The 17,758-nt window shown below is 36.8% G+C and overlaps 2 protein-coding genes and 1 long non-coding RNA gene across 5 annotated transcripts; 1 reads left to right on the top strand and 2 right to left on the bottom strand.

Annotated features, from left to right (window-relative positions):
- Positions 1–601: 601 nt before the first annotated feature.
- lamtor2 (late endosomal/lysosomal adaptor, MAPK and MTOR activator 2) lies at positions 602–4,530 on the bottom strand. Its single transcript, XM_086312447.1, has 4 exons — positions 4,318–4,530; positions 3,025–3,187; positions 2,790–2,879; positions 602–1,161 (listed from the first exon to the last, which is right to left on the bottom strand). The coding sequence occupies exons 1-4, from the start codon at positions 4,383–4,385 to the stop codon at positions 1,105–1,107; spliced, it is 378 nt and encodes a 125-aa protein (XP_086168573.1). The 5' UTR covers positions 4,386–4,530; the 3' UTR covers positions 602–1,104.
- Positions 4,531–6,445: 1,915 nt separating this feature from the next.
- On the top strand, positions 6,446–7,872 carry LOC147319719 (uncharacterized). Its single transcript, XM_086310085.1, has 3 exons — positions 6,446–6,531; positions 6,676–6,748; positions 6,841–7,872. Exons 1-3 carry the CDS (start codon positions 6,501–6,503, stop codon positions 7,685–7,687), a joined length of 951 nt encoding a protein of 316 aa, XP_086166211.1. The 5' UTR covers positions 6,446–6,500; the 3' UTR covers positions 7,688–7,872.
- A 4,585-nt stretch (positions 7,873–12,457) lies between these two features.
- Positions 12,458–17,247, bottom strand: LOC147319718 (uncharacterized). 3 transcript variants are annotated; one of them, XR_015131574.1, is made up of 6 exons: positions 16,951–17,247; positions 16,147–16,215; positions 14,436–14,506; positions 14,280–14,317; positions 14,036–14,197; positions 12,458–13,499 (listed from the first exon to the last, which is right to left on the bottom strand). It is a non-coding gene; the product is annotated as an uncharacterized LOC147319718 (long non-coding RNA). The 3 variants fall into 3 exon arrangements; XR_015131573.1 differs by having other exon boundaries at positions 16,716–17,246; XR_015131572.1 differs by lacking the exon at positions 16,951–17,247 and having other exon boundaries at positions 16,147–16,581.
- Positions 17,248–17,758: the final 511 nt, after the last annotated feature.

Below are 17,758 nucleotides of genomic sequence, written 5' to 3'. Positions count from 1 at the left end.
CGTGGTGTTTTGGACTCTGTGTTCTGAAAGCAAGCACTTCTTTGTGCATCAGCAAGCTTTATTAAAATGTTCTGTTCTTCTGCATTTGGTTCTTTTTAAAATATCTGATGATTCAGACGAACTGGAACGCCTTAAAAATGAAAATATAAGTTGAACAAATGTCATTCTTTCAGCAACATTTCAGTGTGATTTGTCATGTTTCGGTATCTGTGCATAAAGAACAAAAGCAGCCATTTACCCAGCGACTGACTGCTGGAACAATAAAGTAGTGAAACTTATGCTTTCTGGATTCCTGTCGTAGATGCAAGCTTGCTACGTTACCCTTCCTGCCCCACGTTTCCATCATGTTTTCTTCTGTGGTGCCAGGAAATGAAGCAAGGCAGCGCGAGTCCCCGGCTCGTCAACGCTGCCTCTAAGAATTTGTCATTAAAACTAATTCCAGGGATTCTGGGTCAAAATTTTTAAAGTTTTTTTTCTTTTGGCATGCTGTTTCCAGGTCGTGACAACATTTTTATTTTCTAAAGCCCTCTGTACATCACACTGTTAGTTTTAATATACATCTACACCTCCATCATTCCTCTCGGTCACGTCAGCGTAGAGAACAAAGATTGTGCAAATTTGAATGTACATTTCTTTTATTTAACACCTCTGAAATAATACAATCATTCTTAACTGCAGCTCAAGAAAGTTCAAAGTTTCCACACATATTTCTCTTTTCATGAGATTTGAGCTCCTGACAAGTTTCAAAATGCTCAAATTTCTGTGTAGCCTTGATCAGCATGCCTGAGCGAAAGCTGCAAATGAACAACTCGACTGTGGGAACGTTTGATAATGGAATCATTTCAACAGACAAATTTAGCCAAATTTTGAAGGGAACGTATTCACAAGTGAGCGGAAAGAGTTACGCACCATACAAGCTGGTAATTTTTTAGTACAAACACACATAGATACATATATACACGCGCACACACACAAAAGCTTGCCCGTTCATTGACATATATGCATTATGCATTTAGTGAACAAGCAGAGTGGCACAGTAGTCCATGAATGGATCACATGGATCACATGACATAAGCATCCAGAAGAGCGTGAGTCACATCTCGACTACGACGCTGCCACTTGAGTTAAAGGTTCCTCCAGATACTGGACCAGAGCTTCTGCCTACAATCACAACACACACAGCACAGTTATGTTTGGAATAAATACATATCTTTTCAGCATAACAAAGTATTATTATAAATAATCAATATAAATTCTACTTGCATAACAACCTTCTGATGTGAACAGGACAACCTGTATTTCGTTGTGACATGATATTTGACTCAATACATTAAATTTTAATTTTGATCAACATAAATGTTAAATGATGAGCGGGTGACATGTTTTATGATGCTTATAAATGTTAATCATTATCATTGAGAATGTGATTGAGACTAAATTTTAAATGTCTCTTGTGACATGTCATGAACTTGCAAGAAAATTTTGCTTTCTTGGAAGAAGAAAATTTAGTGATGTAGTATTTATTAATTAATTAATTTTTATAAATCAGCTTGGTTGAATCTATCCACAATGGAAAACAAATGGAACAGAAAGCCTTGCCTTGTTCAGACATCTGTTATCTGTTACCCGGACGTCCTGAATACAACACGAGATTAGTCAGCCTCCGGAGGCTGTGTCAGCAGATTAGCTGACTGGGAAAAGTGGCTAAAGTTCTGACTAAGAAAAATTGGAAGCACATTCAAAAAGATGGACATAGTCTTAAAAAAACAAAAACAAAGCTCAGTCATACTGAACTCATTATAAGAGGCACTAGTTCACTGTTACCTCTGAGTCAGACTTTTGTTAAACTAAAAGCATGTTTTGCCAAATTACATCAAACTGCTGAACTTCCTTCATTAGCAGAAATCCTCTGCCTCCGTAAAAGAACTCTGAAGTAAAGCGGAGGTAAAATTAAAAACACAAAAAGCTAAAAATAAATAAAAATCCTTGTTGTTTCATGTATTTATGTGCAAACAAATAATGAGCCACACTTTACCCTCAGCTGTTTCTATATTAAATCCATTCTCAGCTGGTCTGGAGGCTCAAAATAAGAGTTTTTATTCATTATTTTGTCTTTGCATGCGAGAGCTTCTATATGATTTAAAGAGACATAAAAGTACTGCGATCATTCATGTTCAGTCACAGGTACTGACAATAGCAGAAGAGTAATAAGCAGCTACTGAAAGAAGCTGCTTATTACTATTACAATGTTTACGCTGATTTAAACCTGCCAGTCGGAAAAAATAAAAGTATTTAGTGACATCTCACAGGCTTTAGAAAAGCATGACAGGCAATAATTGCCAGTTACAGAATCAGTATATTAAACTGTTGATTCAATGCGTCAAAGACACCGGCCGGCTGCCAAATTCAATATGCTACAGATGTTAAGGTTTCTATTTTTTCTGTCCATTTAGATTTGACTAGAACACTTAGTCTGCGCGTAAAGTCCACTTAAAATAGTAAAACAACATGCTGGGAAATCAGTTATTGTCTCAGATGCTTAATAATATAATTAACGACTTATGGATTTAATAAATATTAATATTAATTAATTACATTTCTGATTTTTTTTAACTTAAAAAAAACAACTCACAAATTGGCAACAAAGAGAACTTTTACTTTATATGAGTAAATTTCCAGTATTTTCAAACCTGGCCCTAAATCATTAATAGAAACAGTAACAGTTGTTGATGATCCACATTCAGGATATGAAACATTATCTCATGAAAAGGCGGAGTTTAACCTCTAACCTTGGCTTTAAGCATCCCGAAGCCCACCGTTTCTTTGGCGTACATGCACAGCAGCAGGTTGGCGACACGAGTAATGGCCACTCTTCCCTCCTGAGAACGACAATGTTAAAGGGAAGAAGACCACAGTATCTCAGTTTATTACTTAATGATCGCTCCACTTTTTCTCACATCACACAAATCTTTCACATATACCTGAAAAAAAAGTAATAAAAGATGATGGAACAGCATGTCTCACCATACAATCCATGAGAATGAATTTGAGTTTGTCTTCGTTAAAGGCTTGATGGCCGTTCTTGTCATAAGCTGCCCAGATGTTGCTGGCGATAGCAGCTGTCACTCGAGCGTCGGTGTCCCCGTACCCAGAGTACGCCAGCAGTGAGCCTTCATTATTCAGTAAGCTGATGAGAAACCACATAACCAGCAGATTAATATTAAATTAATATAATAACTTTCAGAGCACAAAGTTACCAACTAAACAGAATATATACTCTAAGGTGTATACTACACGAAAATGTATTTTATTTGTATAGGATTTCTTACTACACCATTTTACTAGGCAAGTCTGTTTAAGTAGTTTAGGACTACTTTGAAAGTTAGGACAAAAACACCATATGTACAGTGGTCCCAGTGGTAACGGAGCAGATCCCAGGAACAACAACGGAGATCTCTGTCCAGAGGAGCACAGTCCTCGGGGCAGCAAAGATACTGTGCAGGACCCTAAAAGCTCCCAGGCCTCCCAGGGTAGAGGTCTGGGAGCTTGAAGGACCCCTGCAGTGGCAAGAGTTTTTTTTTTAAATTATTATTATCCCCATTAAAAGCGTATATAAATGGTGTCATATACCAACTAATGACAGAAATAGTGATGACTACTTGATTCTATAGGTGTGATTTCTTTTTCGTTTTCAAAGAGGAATTTTGGTGACACCTACTCAGGTAAACACAACTGATCAACATATAGTCTCCGTCTGTATTATCTTACACAAAAAAATCGTTTTAGTACATATCTGATGCCCTTTTTCCTCTTAGTGGAAAATATCATTACATAAACGGTTATTTTAGTTTGTAACTGTGTATTATTTTGATATAAAATTAGGACAACATTGTCAAATTTACAAAACTAAGTAGGTAAACAAACAACTGTTTATTTTATGCTTAAGGAAATTAAACCCCTGTGGGGAAAAATGCCTGACATGAACCCTTATCAGTTATTTGGGACATTATACTGAGACGGAGATGATGATCCGATACACTGACTATATAATAAAGTACCCTGAAGTTTGCGTTGAGCACTTTCAAACAGACTGTGCTGGTCGTGAAACATTAGAAGCTCCTTTATGCAGGATGCACACTGTTTCATATAATTACGTTTTAGTCGCCCCGCAGGGGTTATATTCAGTTTTATCGAATATTCAGAAGACTTATCATGTGTATTGCCTTTAAATTTATATGTAATCGTCAAAAAATGCACCGCTGAAACTCCAGCAGCAGTTAGCATGTGGCTAGCTTGCGGCTAGCTCGCCGTACTCACAGAGTGCTCTGGACTCCGTTTGTGTTCGCCTGGCTGAGAACCTGCGTCAGCGCCTTCGGCCGTAACATGGCTGTTCACCCTCTGATATAAGAGATCGAATATAATAACACTTATTGAATTTACGGGACGCGACGAAGAGCTTTAAAGTGCCCAAACTGCTCAGAAACACACAACCAAGTCAGCTGATTCGGTTTTCATTTCCGGGTCCGATCGCAATGCATCACGGGAAATGTAGGTATTTCAAAACCTTATTTCACCCCTAAATTCTTTTATAAATACCACACACAGACCACAACGCATGCGTCAGGGTCAGTGAAGGTTAAAAAAAGACCAGGGAAAAAGGGAGTGAGTGGATGGACGTCGTGAGGGAGCAAAATCACTAAGAAAATTATTTTTTCATTTTTTTAATACAATTTTTTAAAACACCTTTTAAACAAAATATCAAATATTCTGATAAATATAAATATCATAAAATCAGATTTTAGATCAGATGCAAATTTGTGAAAAAACACATGGAAAATTGTGTTGTTTTTTTTTATTTGATGAGCTTTGCAATCTGTCCAAGGGTATCCTGTCATTCGCCCCATGAACCGTCCCCCCGACACTAGACTGAATACCTCAATTCAATTTTCAAAGAAAACAAAATTAGAAGACCATCAATAGTCCTGTCCAGTAATATCCTTTATGCTGTCTTTGACCCTCATAAATGTGTATGTGTTTATGGCGTTTTAACCGTTTTTTCAGTGTCCTGTTACACACTTGTAAAATATGCATTTTTTTTTTACCATGCTTGCTATCCCATGTTTACCAACATTACAATATTAAAGAGACCCTTAATTTGCCTATTTATTACTCACTTTGACATGTAGAGCCTTGATTCTAACAATTTCATGTCTAACACTGATAAGATTACAAAGATCGTGGTATATACATAACATTTTTCTTTTCCTGATTTAAATAATAATACACATTAGAGGTCCAGCTGGTACCTGCTCCTTGAATCTGTATGACTTGGCTTGCATCCACCAATAGTCTTGGGTTGGTCAACATCAACAGTGCTCTCAGAATCAGTGTCTGCTAAAAGTTTGGATTTCTGCATCTTCATGGAAAATTACAAACACTGGGATCAATCTGAATGTCATTAGTAACACACTATTTCTCTTCTTAGAGGACAGGAACCGGTGAGGTATTCTTGGGTGTTCCTGTCACAGTAGTGACCTTCTACACCTGATCTGAAGAACAAAGAAAGCCTGCCCATGTTCTGCTACTACACATTTTACCTAATCAAATTGTTCTTGGGTTCATTTTCCTATCAACAGAACAAAGAAAGGAAGACTAAACTGAAAGAATAAACAGTCGAGTCCAGTCAGGACAACTTTCCTGCAACATCAACTCTAAATCAAGGCCAACCTAACGAGTCTGCCAGACTACAGCAACATTTACCATAAGGTCTTCATTTTATTGGCACAAGTTCTCTCTGAAACCTGTAAGAGCTGACATTTATTGTATTTTTCTTCTCTGCCCAAATAGCTACGACATCATTTTCACCCTGATCTTCAACATTCTTGTTTTTTTTCCTGTTAGAATTTTGTTTTTGTTATGGGCAGTTTCCTCTGTATATTCTCACAGGAGATACTGATTTTAGTCATTCAATCGTACCGAATAAACATGTCTTTAAAACAACATGCTTTGAACTGCCAGATATCTATTTAAAGATCATTCAAGCAGCTGAGACCATATAGAGGGACTCACTTACAGTGCAAAAGGTCAGTAAATAGTTCTATATTTTCAAAGCGTGGGTGATGATTATCAACAGATCTGCTCAGTAAGCTCGGTCAACAGCGCTACACCCAGTCAGTGATAAGTTTAGTCATCAGCCACCTCCCTCTCTGAACAACAGACTTGGTATCGCTTTTGATTAAACTTTGCAAACACTACCTTCACTGGAGTTACTCAAATCCTCGATCTGCACTAAAATGCCCTGTAATCTTATCAGTTTTAACCCTGTTTTTATGAAGAGAACAATCTGTTCAGATGACTGCTTGGATTTTAGGGAACACCTTCTCAAACATCACAATCTGAACAAACATTTAAAGACCTATCGAGATCAGTCAATCTGTGGCATACACCTAGAATTTTTCTGATAACTGAACCATATAAGTCTCAGGTTTTTGCTGCTCTGGATGTTGGCTGTGAAATTTCCCTGGCTACAAGGTACAGTTGAAACCTGTAACATAACTGAAATCTTTCAGTTATCTTGCACAATTAATTTGGTTGCATAGGTATTTTTTATTTAAAAAATGGGATGTTAACATAAAAAATGCATAACTTATTCTTGTATTTTCTGCAATTTTCCAGTTGGCTCACATTTCTTCAAGATGAGTGCTGGTGACAAGCGTCTTCTTTTTCATTGTGTTCTTCTGTCTGCCATGTAGGTATCATATGTATCATAAAAACAGGAATACATTATTTTTAACTTGCATTGGCTTTATTGTAACTTCAACAAATCTTCAAAATCTTCAGGGTTTCATGCCATGGCAACAATCCTTTCTTCAATGATAATAAAAACCTCATACTTCCGGCGTCCTACAATATTCCGTGGATGGCTGGCATTGAGGATTTCCGCCCCCTGTCTCTTATCACCATCCCCGGCAGTCACAGCAGCATGGCTCGGCATGGAGGCCCTGAGTCAGAATACCAGGTCCTGTCTCTGAGTGACCAGCTCAGAGCTGGGATTCGTTTCCTGGATCTCAAAGTGTTGGAACTGGAAGGCACCCTCTACGTCATGCATGGGGTGATATATGAGCGCAGCACATTCAGAGATGTTCTGGACACTGTTAAAGCTTTCTTGTCTGAGTTTAACAGTGAGGCTGTGCTCATTAGAGTGGTGCCAGCGATTTTGAACAAGAATAAGGTAAATGAAATGGTGCAGAATCTGATTAGCAATGACCAGCACGTGTGGGTGACCTCTGGCATGCCGAATATAGGCCAGGTGAGGGGGAAATTGGTCTTTTTGCAGAAAAGCACCTTCACACTAGGAATTCCCCTCACAGAGACGGATGAGAATAGCAGCAACAAGGTTAGCAGAGTTAAAGAAGAGGACAACAAACTAATCAAACAGCTGGCCCAAGCCACTGAGGCTTGTGGGGGTGATAACGTTGTTTTGACTTACACAAGTGGCACTGGCTTTGGGACTTTCCTAGGAATGTTTCTGACCCCAAAAAGAGTGGCAGAAAAGGTGAACCCATGGCTCAATCAGTACCTCAGGCAGTTTTATCCCAATCATCCCAGACCATGCTTTGGGATTATTGCCATGGACTTCCCTGGCTTTGACCTCATTCAAACTGTTATCAATTTGAACTGGTGGTAGAGGTTAAGTAGCTTTAACTCCTAATCAAAAGATCGAGAGCTAAAATGACATGCATTACTATGAAATTGTTCCTATGACATTTCTGTCATTCTTCACTGTAAGGCAGTGTTTCCTGAACAGCACAACAACCTCTGATGTTAACTTTGATGAAAGTGAAATCAATAAATCAATCAATCTTATTTTGTTGCCTGTTTTTCAGTGAAGCCTGTTTCAGGCTGTTTCATCTCAGTGACAGTTGAATATGGTTTAATCTGATTTTTATAGTAGGTAAAAGCAACACTATAAATGTAAAGAAAATACAAGTGCATAGTTCAAAAATCAGTAAAGGTATCTGCAAACTATTGTATATACAAAGATCAAAAGTGCAAAAATACATACACACACACACACACACACACATACACACACACACACACACACACACATATATATATATATATATATATATATGTAAGCCCCACACACCTACTGTTTAAATCTTTATACCAGCTCAAAGTGCAAATTTGTAGATTTTCTGCCTGAATAAACTGAGGGGCTGCACAAAGGTTCATAAGATAAATGAACTTACTTTGCAGAGTCCCCAAACTAAAAAGAAGTTGGAAGTGAGCTTAATCGCTCTTCTTTAAAAGCATAGGAGAACGAGGTGTAGAATAAAGTACTGTTTGTTGTTCATTTAGTGCTCCCTCTGCAGATTATGGTTGGGCTTCTCAGTATTGGACTTGGAGTTATCCACTCATGTGCCGAATCAGGGTTTTTGTGGCAAATTGGTTGCACAGGCTTCACATTTTGGTCAGGATCATTAGTAAGCAAGCTAACACTTAATTGGGGATATTATTAAAAAGAATTTCAGAAGCACTTTTACCATAAACATACAGTCCTTTAACAATGACACACAAAAATACAAACTTTTGATACAGTAGGGAATTTTTGGGGTTCAGCATCGTACTCTACCTCTGTAAGTACCTCCTAATGACCCTCTTGGGTCAGCTTAAGCAGCTTAAGCAGACGTAAATGACATATTTTACTTTTAATTTAGTGTTTGAGTGAAAGAAAGGAACAAGATGAGGAAAAGGAAAAGCTTGAATTAAAGTTGCAAATTATTTTGATAATTGGAAATTAAACAAAAATATTACTAAAGTGTTCAGTGTGAGTTTTTCAATCAACTGTACAACATATATCCATTACATAAATTAGTTTCATAATTTTTTTCTTTTTTTTTTTGAACATTTTAATTGTAATTTTTACTTTGGGGGGGGGGGGGGGGGGGTTCTTCATGAAACTTCATGCAAAGTTATCTTCATATACGAAAGGGAAACTAATGTAGTCTTTTATTTTATTATAGACGTTCACAAAAATAACAAGACCTTATAAACATCGTCTAGGAAACGGAAACAGTTACATTTATCACAGCTAATAAAACCAAAGAAAAATTCTACCTAAATGCTCAAATCTGCTTTAAATTTCTCAGAGATATTTTATTTAGGTTCTGATCAGCAACTGAGCAGAGTTCACTCCACTCCTGCCTGAGTGCAGGTCACGCTGTCCTTCATATCAGTGTGAAATAAAAGAACAAGAGAAGGTCGTTTTATACACATGCATAGAACAGATTGAGTGTCTGATTCAGATCTGGTGACGGGTGTTACCGTAAGCTCTTAATTTTTGGAAATCAAAGCTCTCCAGCAGAGAAGAAACGAGGTAGAAAGTAGACACTGTCATTGCTGTGTCCCTGACATGGTCCTAGTTTTACCCAGGTTACCACAACCCAGCTGAGATTCTGTAGCATAACCTGAAGCGAGATCTTCAATCGAGACAGAATGAAAATACTGATGAGGTGAACCATCTTTTTTTATAAAACAATGGCCCAACATGTATTTTCATTGTGCAACTCTCATAATTAACAGGAAATATCTGGCAGAGGATGTTGCTGCATAAATTCAAGGTATCAGCCTGAAAAGTTCAACAATAACAGAGTGTTGTGAGTTTAATCAGACTGAGTTCAAACACATTTAAGAATAATCAATATCAATCAATCAATCAATGTATTCAACTTTTTTTGAGTTGAATAAAACTGTAATATTTCTTTCCACCAGAGAGCGCTGCTGTTTTTCTTTTCAGCATCCTAAATTTAATGGGGCACTAAAATATTTTTAAAGTTATTATGTGACATTTAATACGGAGATTATAGTTTTCAAATACTGATAGTTGTCAAAAGGAATCTTGCACTTTAGCCTCTAAGCTGTCATCTAATCTCACACCAAATATGCCCATTTTATAATTAAAAGTATTGTAAAACGAATAAAAACTAGTAAAAAATAAAGACTAAATGCATTATGCCATGATATTTATTATGTTTATTTTTCTTTGTGTTTAGCTGAATGTTCAGTTGAACTTGATAAAGTTTCTGTATGACTCCCACAGAGGAGGAAACTTCAGGTAACAGGTTTGGCCTGTTAAGCTCCTTCCTCACTGTGTTTCTGTTTTGTTTCTACTTTAACAGCTAAGTGTTCATATTTACTTTGGGTTACAATGCAAATCAATTAAATAGCAGGCAATCTAAATTACACACATCCATTCTTGTTGTTCTTTATATCTAAAGGAGTCTGCACTTTGACCAATAACTGAAAATCTTAATTCTAATTTAGTAGATTTTTGTTTGTAAAGTGACGCAGCGAATCAAAATCTACACTTTACTGCCAAAAGTTGTCACGTCTGCTGTGGCAGAGGCATGGAGAGCAGATTGCAGCATGCACTGAAGATGGACTGGAACTGAGAGTGAGCCTTTATTACGGCGGAGCAGAATACAAACAAAAGCAAAAGGGGACAGAGACCAAACAAGCCAAACCTAAACTGGGAGAAACCTGAAAAAACAACAACAAAGAAAATAAAAACCTGAGACATGGGACATGCTGTTGGTAATAAGCAGATGGATCAGCGATAAACAGACGAAGACACGGGGCTTAAATACACAGAGGGATGACGAGGGAATGAGACACAGGAGGAGAGCACAGACATAATGAGACAAAGGGGAAGCAAACCTCAAAACACTGAACACAGGACACAAGATGATCAGAGTAAAACAGGAAAGGACAGAAAGTTAAAGTTTGTGCTGTGCTGACTTTCAAATTCAAATGATTATCACTGTCTTTCAGTTTCAGTCTCCAGGATCTCTATGCAAGATGTCTGCGCCCAAAGCTGCTGGGATCACTATGTTTACTTTCACCTCCAACTCCCAAAGTCCCTGCCGTCCTCTGTTCCAGATCCTCAAGAGCCCTTGCTACAGGCCATTGTTCTCCGCTGTGTCCAAGCAAACTATTGTATATACAAAGATCAAAAGTGCAAAAATACATACACACACACACACACACACACACATACACATATATATATATATATATAAGCCCCACACACCTACTGTTTAAATCTTTACACCAGCTCAAAGTGCAAATTTGTAGATTTTCTGCCTGAATAAACTGAGGGGCTGCACAAAGGTTCATAAGATAAATGAACTTACTTTGCAGAGTCCCCAAACTAAAAAGAAGTTGTAAGTGAGCTTAATCGCTCTTCTTTAAAAGCATAGGAGAACGAGGTGTAGAATAAAGTACTGTTTGTTGTTCATTTAGTGCTCCCTCTGCAGATTATGGTTGGGCTTCTCAGTATTGGACTTGGAGTTATCCACTCATGTGCCGAATCAGGGTTTTTGTGGCAAATTGGTTGCACAGGCTTCACATTTTGGTCAGGATCATTAGTAAGCAAGCTAACACTTAATTGGGGATATTATTAAAAAGAATTTCAGAAGCACTTTTACCATAAACATACAGTCCTTTAACAATGACACACAAAAATACAAACTTTTGATACAGTAGGGAATTTTTGGGGTTCAGCATCGTACTCTACCTCTGTAAGTACCTCCTAATGACCCTCTTTACCTGAGGGGGCCCAGAGAGCTTCTGAGACAGTGTCGGAGGTGAGAAAACCTCAAACAGTCAAATTATTGTGTAAAATTTTTTACTTTTAAAACTTTGAGTGATTTAATGTTACGCTTTTTTGTTTTACTTTTGGTCTCTAATAGATATCACTTATATGGTCATTTCATACATACTGGCTGTAAGCACAGAAACTGCAGTCACCTGCAGGTCTTTATTCTAGCTTAAAGGGAGCTAAAATGGTTTGTTTTATACAGCAGATTAACCAAAGGACTGAATAAAGGCCAATAAGATAAACATTTTTTAGCCTGAACCATGACTCCTGCAACGCTACCCTAGTGGTGTCCCAACAAAGATGGAAGTAATAGGTCCACCTTAACAAACAGCATGGAAACATAAGAAAATAACATGCCATAAGAAGTATGCTTATGTTTGCTGTTCATTCTGTACGTTTACTACACTGTAAAACCTGACAAGTTAAGTTAACTCAAATGATTTGGGGAAACCGATTGCACCAATTGATTCAAGTTTTATAACTTAAACAGTTTGGGGTTATTTAAGTACTTTATTAGAGTCCCAAGAACCCAAAGCAAATATGATAATGTAACTCAAATGCATTATGTTTATTTACTCATTGTATTTAGTATGTTTCAACTTAAACCATTAAATTTCTTGTACTAAGATGCTGTATTTATTCAAACTTATTTAAAGTGTTACATGCTCATATTCAAATTAAGTTAAATTAACTTAAATAGTTGTATTTAAACAACTTAATCCAATTGGGGAAACCGATTGCACCAAATGGTTCAAGTACTATTAACACAAAACCAAGCTATTGTTCTTTCCATTCAGTTTTTATTAACTTTAACTGCAGAGAAAATACAGAATGAATACAACCATACTTTCAGTCATAACCTATGACTGCTAAAGCCATTATCAAATAACAAATAATTAGGCATTTTAAAACTTGCACTTTTAGGGAATTTTGAATGTTTTTTGTAGCATTTTGAAAATCGATTAAATGTACAAAACACAAATTTAGTCATGTAGACCTGATACATAGGTGTACATCATAAAAAACCAATAGTCTAGAGGCAATTAGAGCCATAACATTCACAATTTTAAGTAACATTTAGTATAATAATGAAATCACATGCACTACAGCAATGCAACTATAGAAAACAGCTGAACTAAGGATGTCACTAACAAAAAGTATTCTCAAAGGTATTTGTGGCTTCGCAACAGTTTTGCCCAGACCTCGAGTGAACTGGCACTCATCACACAATTAAAAAATAAAGCATGAAAGTATACTGTACATATTGACTAATTATCAGTTATCTCGCAAAAGATTTCCATGTAACTAAAATATGTTTTTAGAAATAAGCTTAAGATTACACACTATGTGAAGATTTTTTTCAATCACAAACAAAACGTCAAATATGGATTTTCTCCTTATTCTTAGCTTTCTCCACATTGCCTTTTAGAAAGCTAATTACCCAGAACAAATAAAACTATTGAAGCCATTCACAGATAACTGAAAAAGCACGAATATAGTGACCAGTGAAAAACAAACATCATCTGCACAAGCTCATTTTTTAGTGTCTGCAATTTTGGTTTTAGTTGCTTTCTCTCATCGTCTAGCTTCAGCAACACTACTTGAATGAACTCAAAAAAGCCAGTATACTTCATAGGATAGCTCAGATGCAGAGCATAGATTAGCCCAAACAAAGACACCAGGGCATCAGTCCATGAGTGATGAGTCATAACAAACCGATCTTCAAGTTCTATGAACACTTGGCGTGGTGAGAAAGGAACTCCTCCAGGCACCTCCTCTTCATCGACATCAGCAACCAGAGCAATTCTATGGCTTCATAGAACTCAATTTCACCCTAAGATATAATACAGAGTGCACAATTATTCATCTGTAATATCTCTGTTAAAAGCATAAATACAAATGTTCAGGCACCTTTCTTCAGTTTTTCAAATTCTATATATCATAACATGTTTTAAGTTGACAGTGAAGGTTCATTTTTCATTCATCCAGGTAGTCAAATCAAGGATGAAAGAAGTTTATAAGTCATTCAACTTCACGTCTTCAACTTTCAACCCAAGTCCAGATGACTTATAAACTCCTTTCAACCTTTTCTAAATTCAAATGTGCAAATTATTGTAATACCAAAGTACCTTGCATGTTTTGAAAATCTCTGAGGTACATTGGTAGGCCGGCCAGAACTGCTGTTCTAGTTGCATAGATGTCGTTTGTGTCCTTATATATATATATATATATATATATATATATATATATATATATATATATATATATATATATACATATATATATATATACATATATAAATAAATAAACAAACACATAACAATGGCAACTGCCAAGCAAGCAGAATAATAATTAGTATCTTTTAAATACCTGTTTTCCATATGCCGACAAAAGCTGCTCCATCCTTTCACCGACCCGTCCAGTTTTCCTCTTTTTGTAAAGTCCAGTCAGCTGAGGAGCATAATCATCCAGCGCAGCATAAAACACATGTGGCAGATTCTGATTGGTGATCCGATGAAATTCAAAGTAGAGCTGAAGAGAATTCCAAAAATATTATAAGCAAAACACAGCATACTATATGAGCAGCAAGTGTTATATACATAGTTGTACTTACCTGTGTCTCATGAAAGAGTGCTGGCCATGGTCCCTCACCTGGCAAAATTTGAGGTTATTGGATGAGGGCGATTAACTTTGTCAGAATGTTGGTATGGAAAGTGCAGAATTGCTCTGTTTAAGTCTTCTAAGTTAAAATATCTCTTAGAAATCAAACCTTTAAACAATGTGCCAACTCCACTGAAATGACACCTTCAAACAGGTCGTGTAGGAAGTCAGGTGGGAAGCCTGTGACAGGATGAAAGAAAGAGAGATGGTCAGAAGGAACACAGGTGTTTTTAACACCATAGTTTTCCTTAATGTCATCATTCTGAAGCTCTTGCACAATAATTATCATGAGCATCTTTTGTTCTCATTACATAATTCCCTGTAACAGCATTTTCTGTTTGCATTTCTGTTTGGGTGGCATGACAAAACCTACAGAAATATGTAGACCTGAAACTCTCATTGAAACCAGCAAGTCCATGGGCAGAAGGTTGTCTGCCACAACAGAGTAGACAGTGCCTTTAAGACATTCACCAAGAGTCTCAATGTAGGCACCTACTTCTTCAAGAGTTTTCAGATCATTTAAGAGTGGTGACAGCATTTCCTTACACCCAAACTGGCGTACATCATTGGAATTGCACAGCAGAGCAAGCTGGGTGCAGTGTAGAGCAGAACAAGATTTAACTGGAAAGTTTTCCAGTGTCCAATAAACTGCAAAGACTTTATGTATTTTCTTTGAGGTACCAAGTGGGTTTGTGATCAAAATCATCCACATAAAGTATCATTGACAATTTCTGTCCCTCTTGTGACAGTAGAACATTTTCCTGGTAGTAGGATCCATCACAAAATGACATGAAATGTCCAGGAATCTGTGTGGGTGCTTGTTTATTTTCTTCAAGCACATCGTTTTTTTTCAACAACAATTGCAAAGATGTGAGAATAGGCACATACATATAAGTGTGCTTTGACGATTCAATTAAATACTCCACAGGTTTGACATATGGAAAATTTTCTTCATAATATGATTTCCTCCTCTTTGCTGTAGATAGTGGTCCTTCAGATGTGACACGTTTATGTAAAACATTACTATCAGAAACTGCCTGACAAATCTCATCCACCAGTTTGTCCGTATATGTACAGTTGTGCTTTTTCAGTATATCTACAACTGATTTTCTAACCAAAGGTTGTGATAACAAAAACAACTGATCAATATGCTCAATAATCTCCTGTGTTGCTCTCTGGGACACATGGAGAAGGGTCTGCATTTTCAAGAAAAATCCAGCCAGATTGTATTGCAACTGCTCTTCTAAACCCTCAATTCCACTGATTTCACTGGTGGATGCCACTTGATTGTCATCTGATGACTCTATTGAATCAAGCTGCATGTCATCTTTTTGTTCTACATTTATAACACTTTGCACAATGCCTTCATCATAACTTGTTGAATTTTGGTGGTCTCTGCATTTGTGGGCATTGAAGGTTGAGTAGACATTGGTTTTAAAATTGCAGTTCTTGAAAGGACATGGAACAGTTTCTTTTCGTTTTAAATGCCCCCTCAGATGGATAAACATTTGGCTTTCAATAAATGGCTGCTTAAAATTACACATAGAGCAACAAAATCCATAATTATTCAAATCTGGATAAGAACCGTCTTTTCTTTGCGTGGGAGTGTGCATTGTTGACATGTGTATCTTTAATGAATTAAATGTATTAAATGTACACATGCATGTGTTGTAGAGACAGGGTAAGGGTGAAATTGTGGAGTACTGACCATGGTTGAGCCGATAATGCTTCAACAACATGACTTTTATGGCAGTAGAAAAACTAGACAAACTACACAACTTGCAATTCCACATTTTGATACCAAATCGTTTTAAAATCACCTTTACTGGTTGTCTTTAGTGCAGTGCTGGATGATCTCTCGGCATGCTACTGCTCCTTCAATCGTCAGACTGTAATAACACAAAAGCCATGAGGACAGAAAGCTAGCAGAACAGTTTTTACTTTTACTTCACTTAAAAACAGTCAATCTGAATAACACAAGCTTGGAAAACAGTAAGATTTATTCTTGCACTACAGTTCATTTTCAATTCAGGTTGGTCAACTACTCTATACGTTATAAAATAATAAAGCAATTTTACACAAGTGAAGTACACAATAGGCTAACCCTTGGAAAGTACAGAGTCAGAAACGTTTAGGTTTGGTGCAGTGCAGCTTTGAAAAGGTAAATTATTTCGCGACTAAAATGCCACTAACCATCATATTCAAAATTTGTGAAGGCGAACTTGTCCGTTAAACTCTTAAAATGAACACTAAATAAATCTTCTACCATTTTCACTGTGTCAAAAGTAGGCTACATTTGAACTTGATAAAGGTCAGAGTCAGAAAAGCGTAAACACTGATTTTACCAAAGGTTTTGTGGCATGCAGTTTGCAAAAATCAGACTACTTACCAACTATTGATTGAAACAAGCAACCAACCGTTAATTTTTTAAATTGTGAAGGCAGACTCCATACAGCGCTAGGCGGGAATTGTGTGCTGGCAAGCTAAGTTACGAGCTATTACAACAAAGTAGTCTGATAAATTACAACGAAGTACAACTAAAACAAAGCAGTCTGATAAATGTACGTTTTGTATGCTAGAAGTAAGCATTAACAAAAAAACATAAAAATAACTTTATCTTGTACTTTCCACTCTCTTGACGAGGCTCCTGTCTCATGGCCGACAAGTCCAGGCAAAACACTGGGGGCGGGGCTGTGGATGATGACTAATACAAATGAATTAGCACAACTTAAACAGTTTAAAGCAACAGTACTTAAAACGTTACAAAAACATAATGTGTACTTATTACAATAAAGTTATTATATCATATGTATACTTTTGGGTCTACCTAACACACTTCATGAAAGTTATTTTAACTATTTTTCAGAACTGAGTAAGAACAACTTACTTCTTTTAGTAAGATGCACTGTTGGGTTTTACAGTGTAATAGTAGTGCTCATTGTACTATTATGCCATGTATGACTGTTCAATGACAATAAACAGTTATCTTACTTCCTGTTTCACAGGTTCTGCAGGTTAGGATTGGGCTGCTCAGTATTGGACTCGGCGTTATCTTTTCATGTACTAGTCTAAACTATCTTGGTTTCTCTAGCTTCCCATATTGGTCAGGAGCAATGGTAAGAAAGCTAATGTTTAATTAGTGTTTTATTTATTTCAGAAACTTTGTGTGACCATCAAACCAAACAGCATTTCCTTCCCAGACCCCTACAGCTTTTTGGGGCTGTTTTGTTAAATCACATCTGACTCCTCCTCTCATGCAGGAACATAGTACTGACAACATAAAGTGAGGACCATAAGAATGTGGACAGGCACAAAATCAGTAATGTTGCCTCTGTAATCAGTGAAGTGTAGACATTCAATTTTAACTCAAGGGCTGTAAAAATGTATTGTAATAACTTTTTAGAATTTACAGCCAGTTGTACAAATCACTCT

The sequence above is a fragment of the Aulonocara sp. 'chitande type north' Nkhata Bay genome, linkage group LG11, assembly GCF_057382095.1.
Source record: "Aulonocara sp. 'chitande type north' Nkhata Bay isolate Kocher_YH1m ecotype deep benthic linkage group LG11, A_spYH_male_GT1.1, whole genome shotgun sequence".
Lineage (NCBI taxonomy): Eukaryota > Metazoa > Chordata > Actinopteri > Cichliformes > Cichlidae > Aulonocara > Aulonocara sp. 'chitande type north' Nkhata Bay.
The sequence above is the reverse complement of the archived record's forward strand: the minus strand, read 5'-3'. Positions and strand labels throughout refer to the sequence as shown.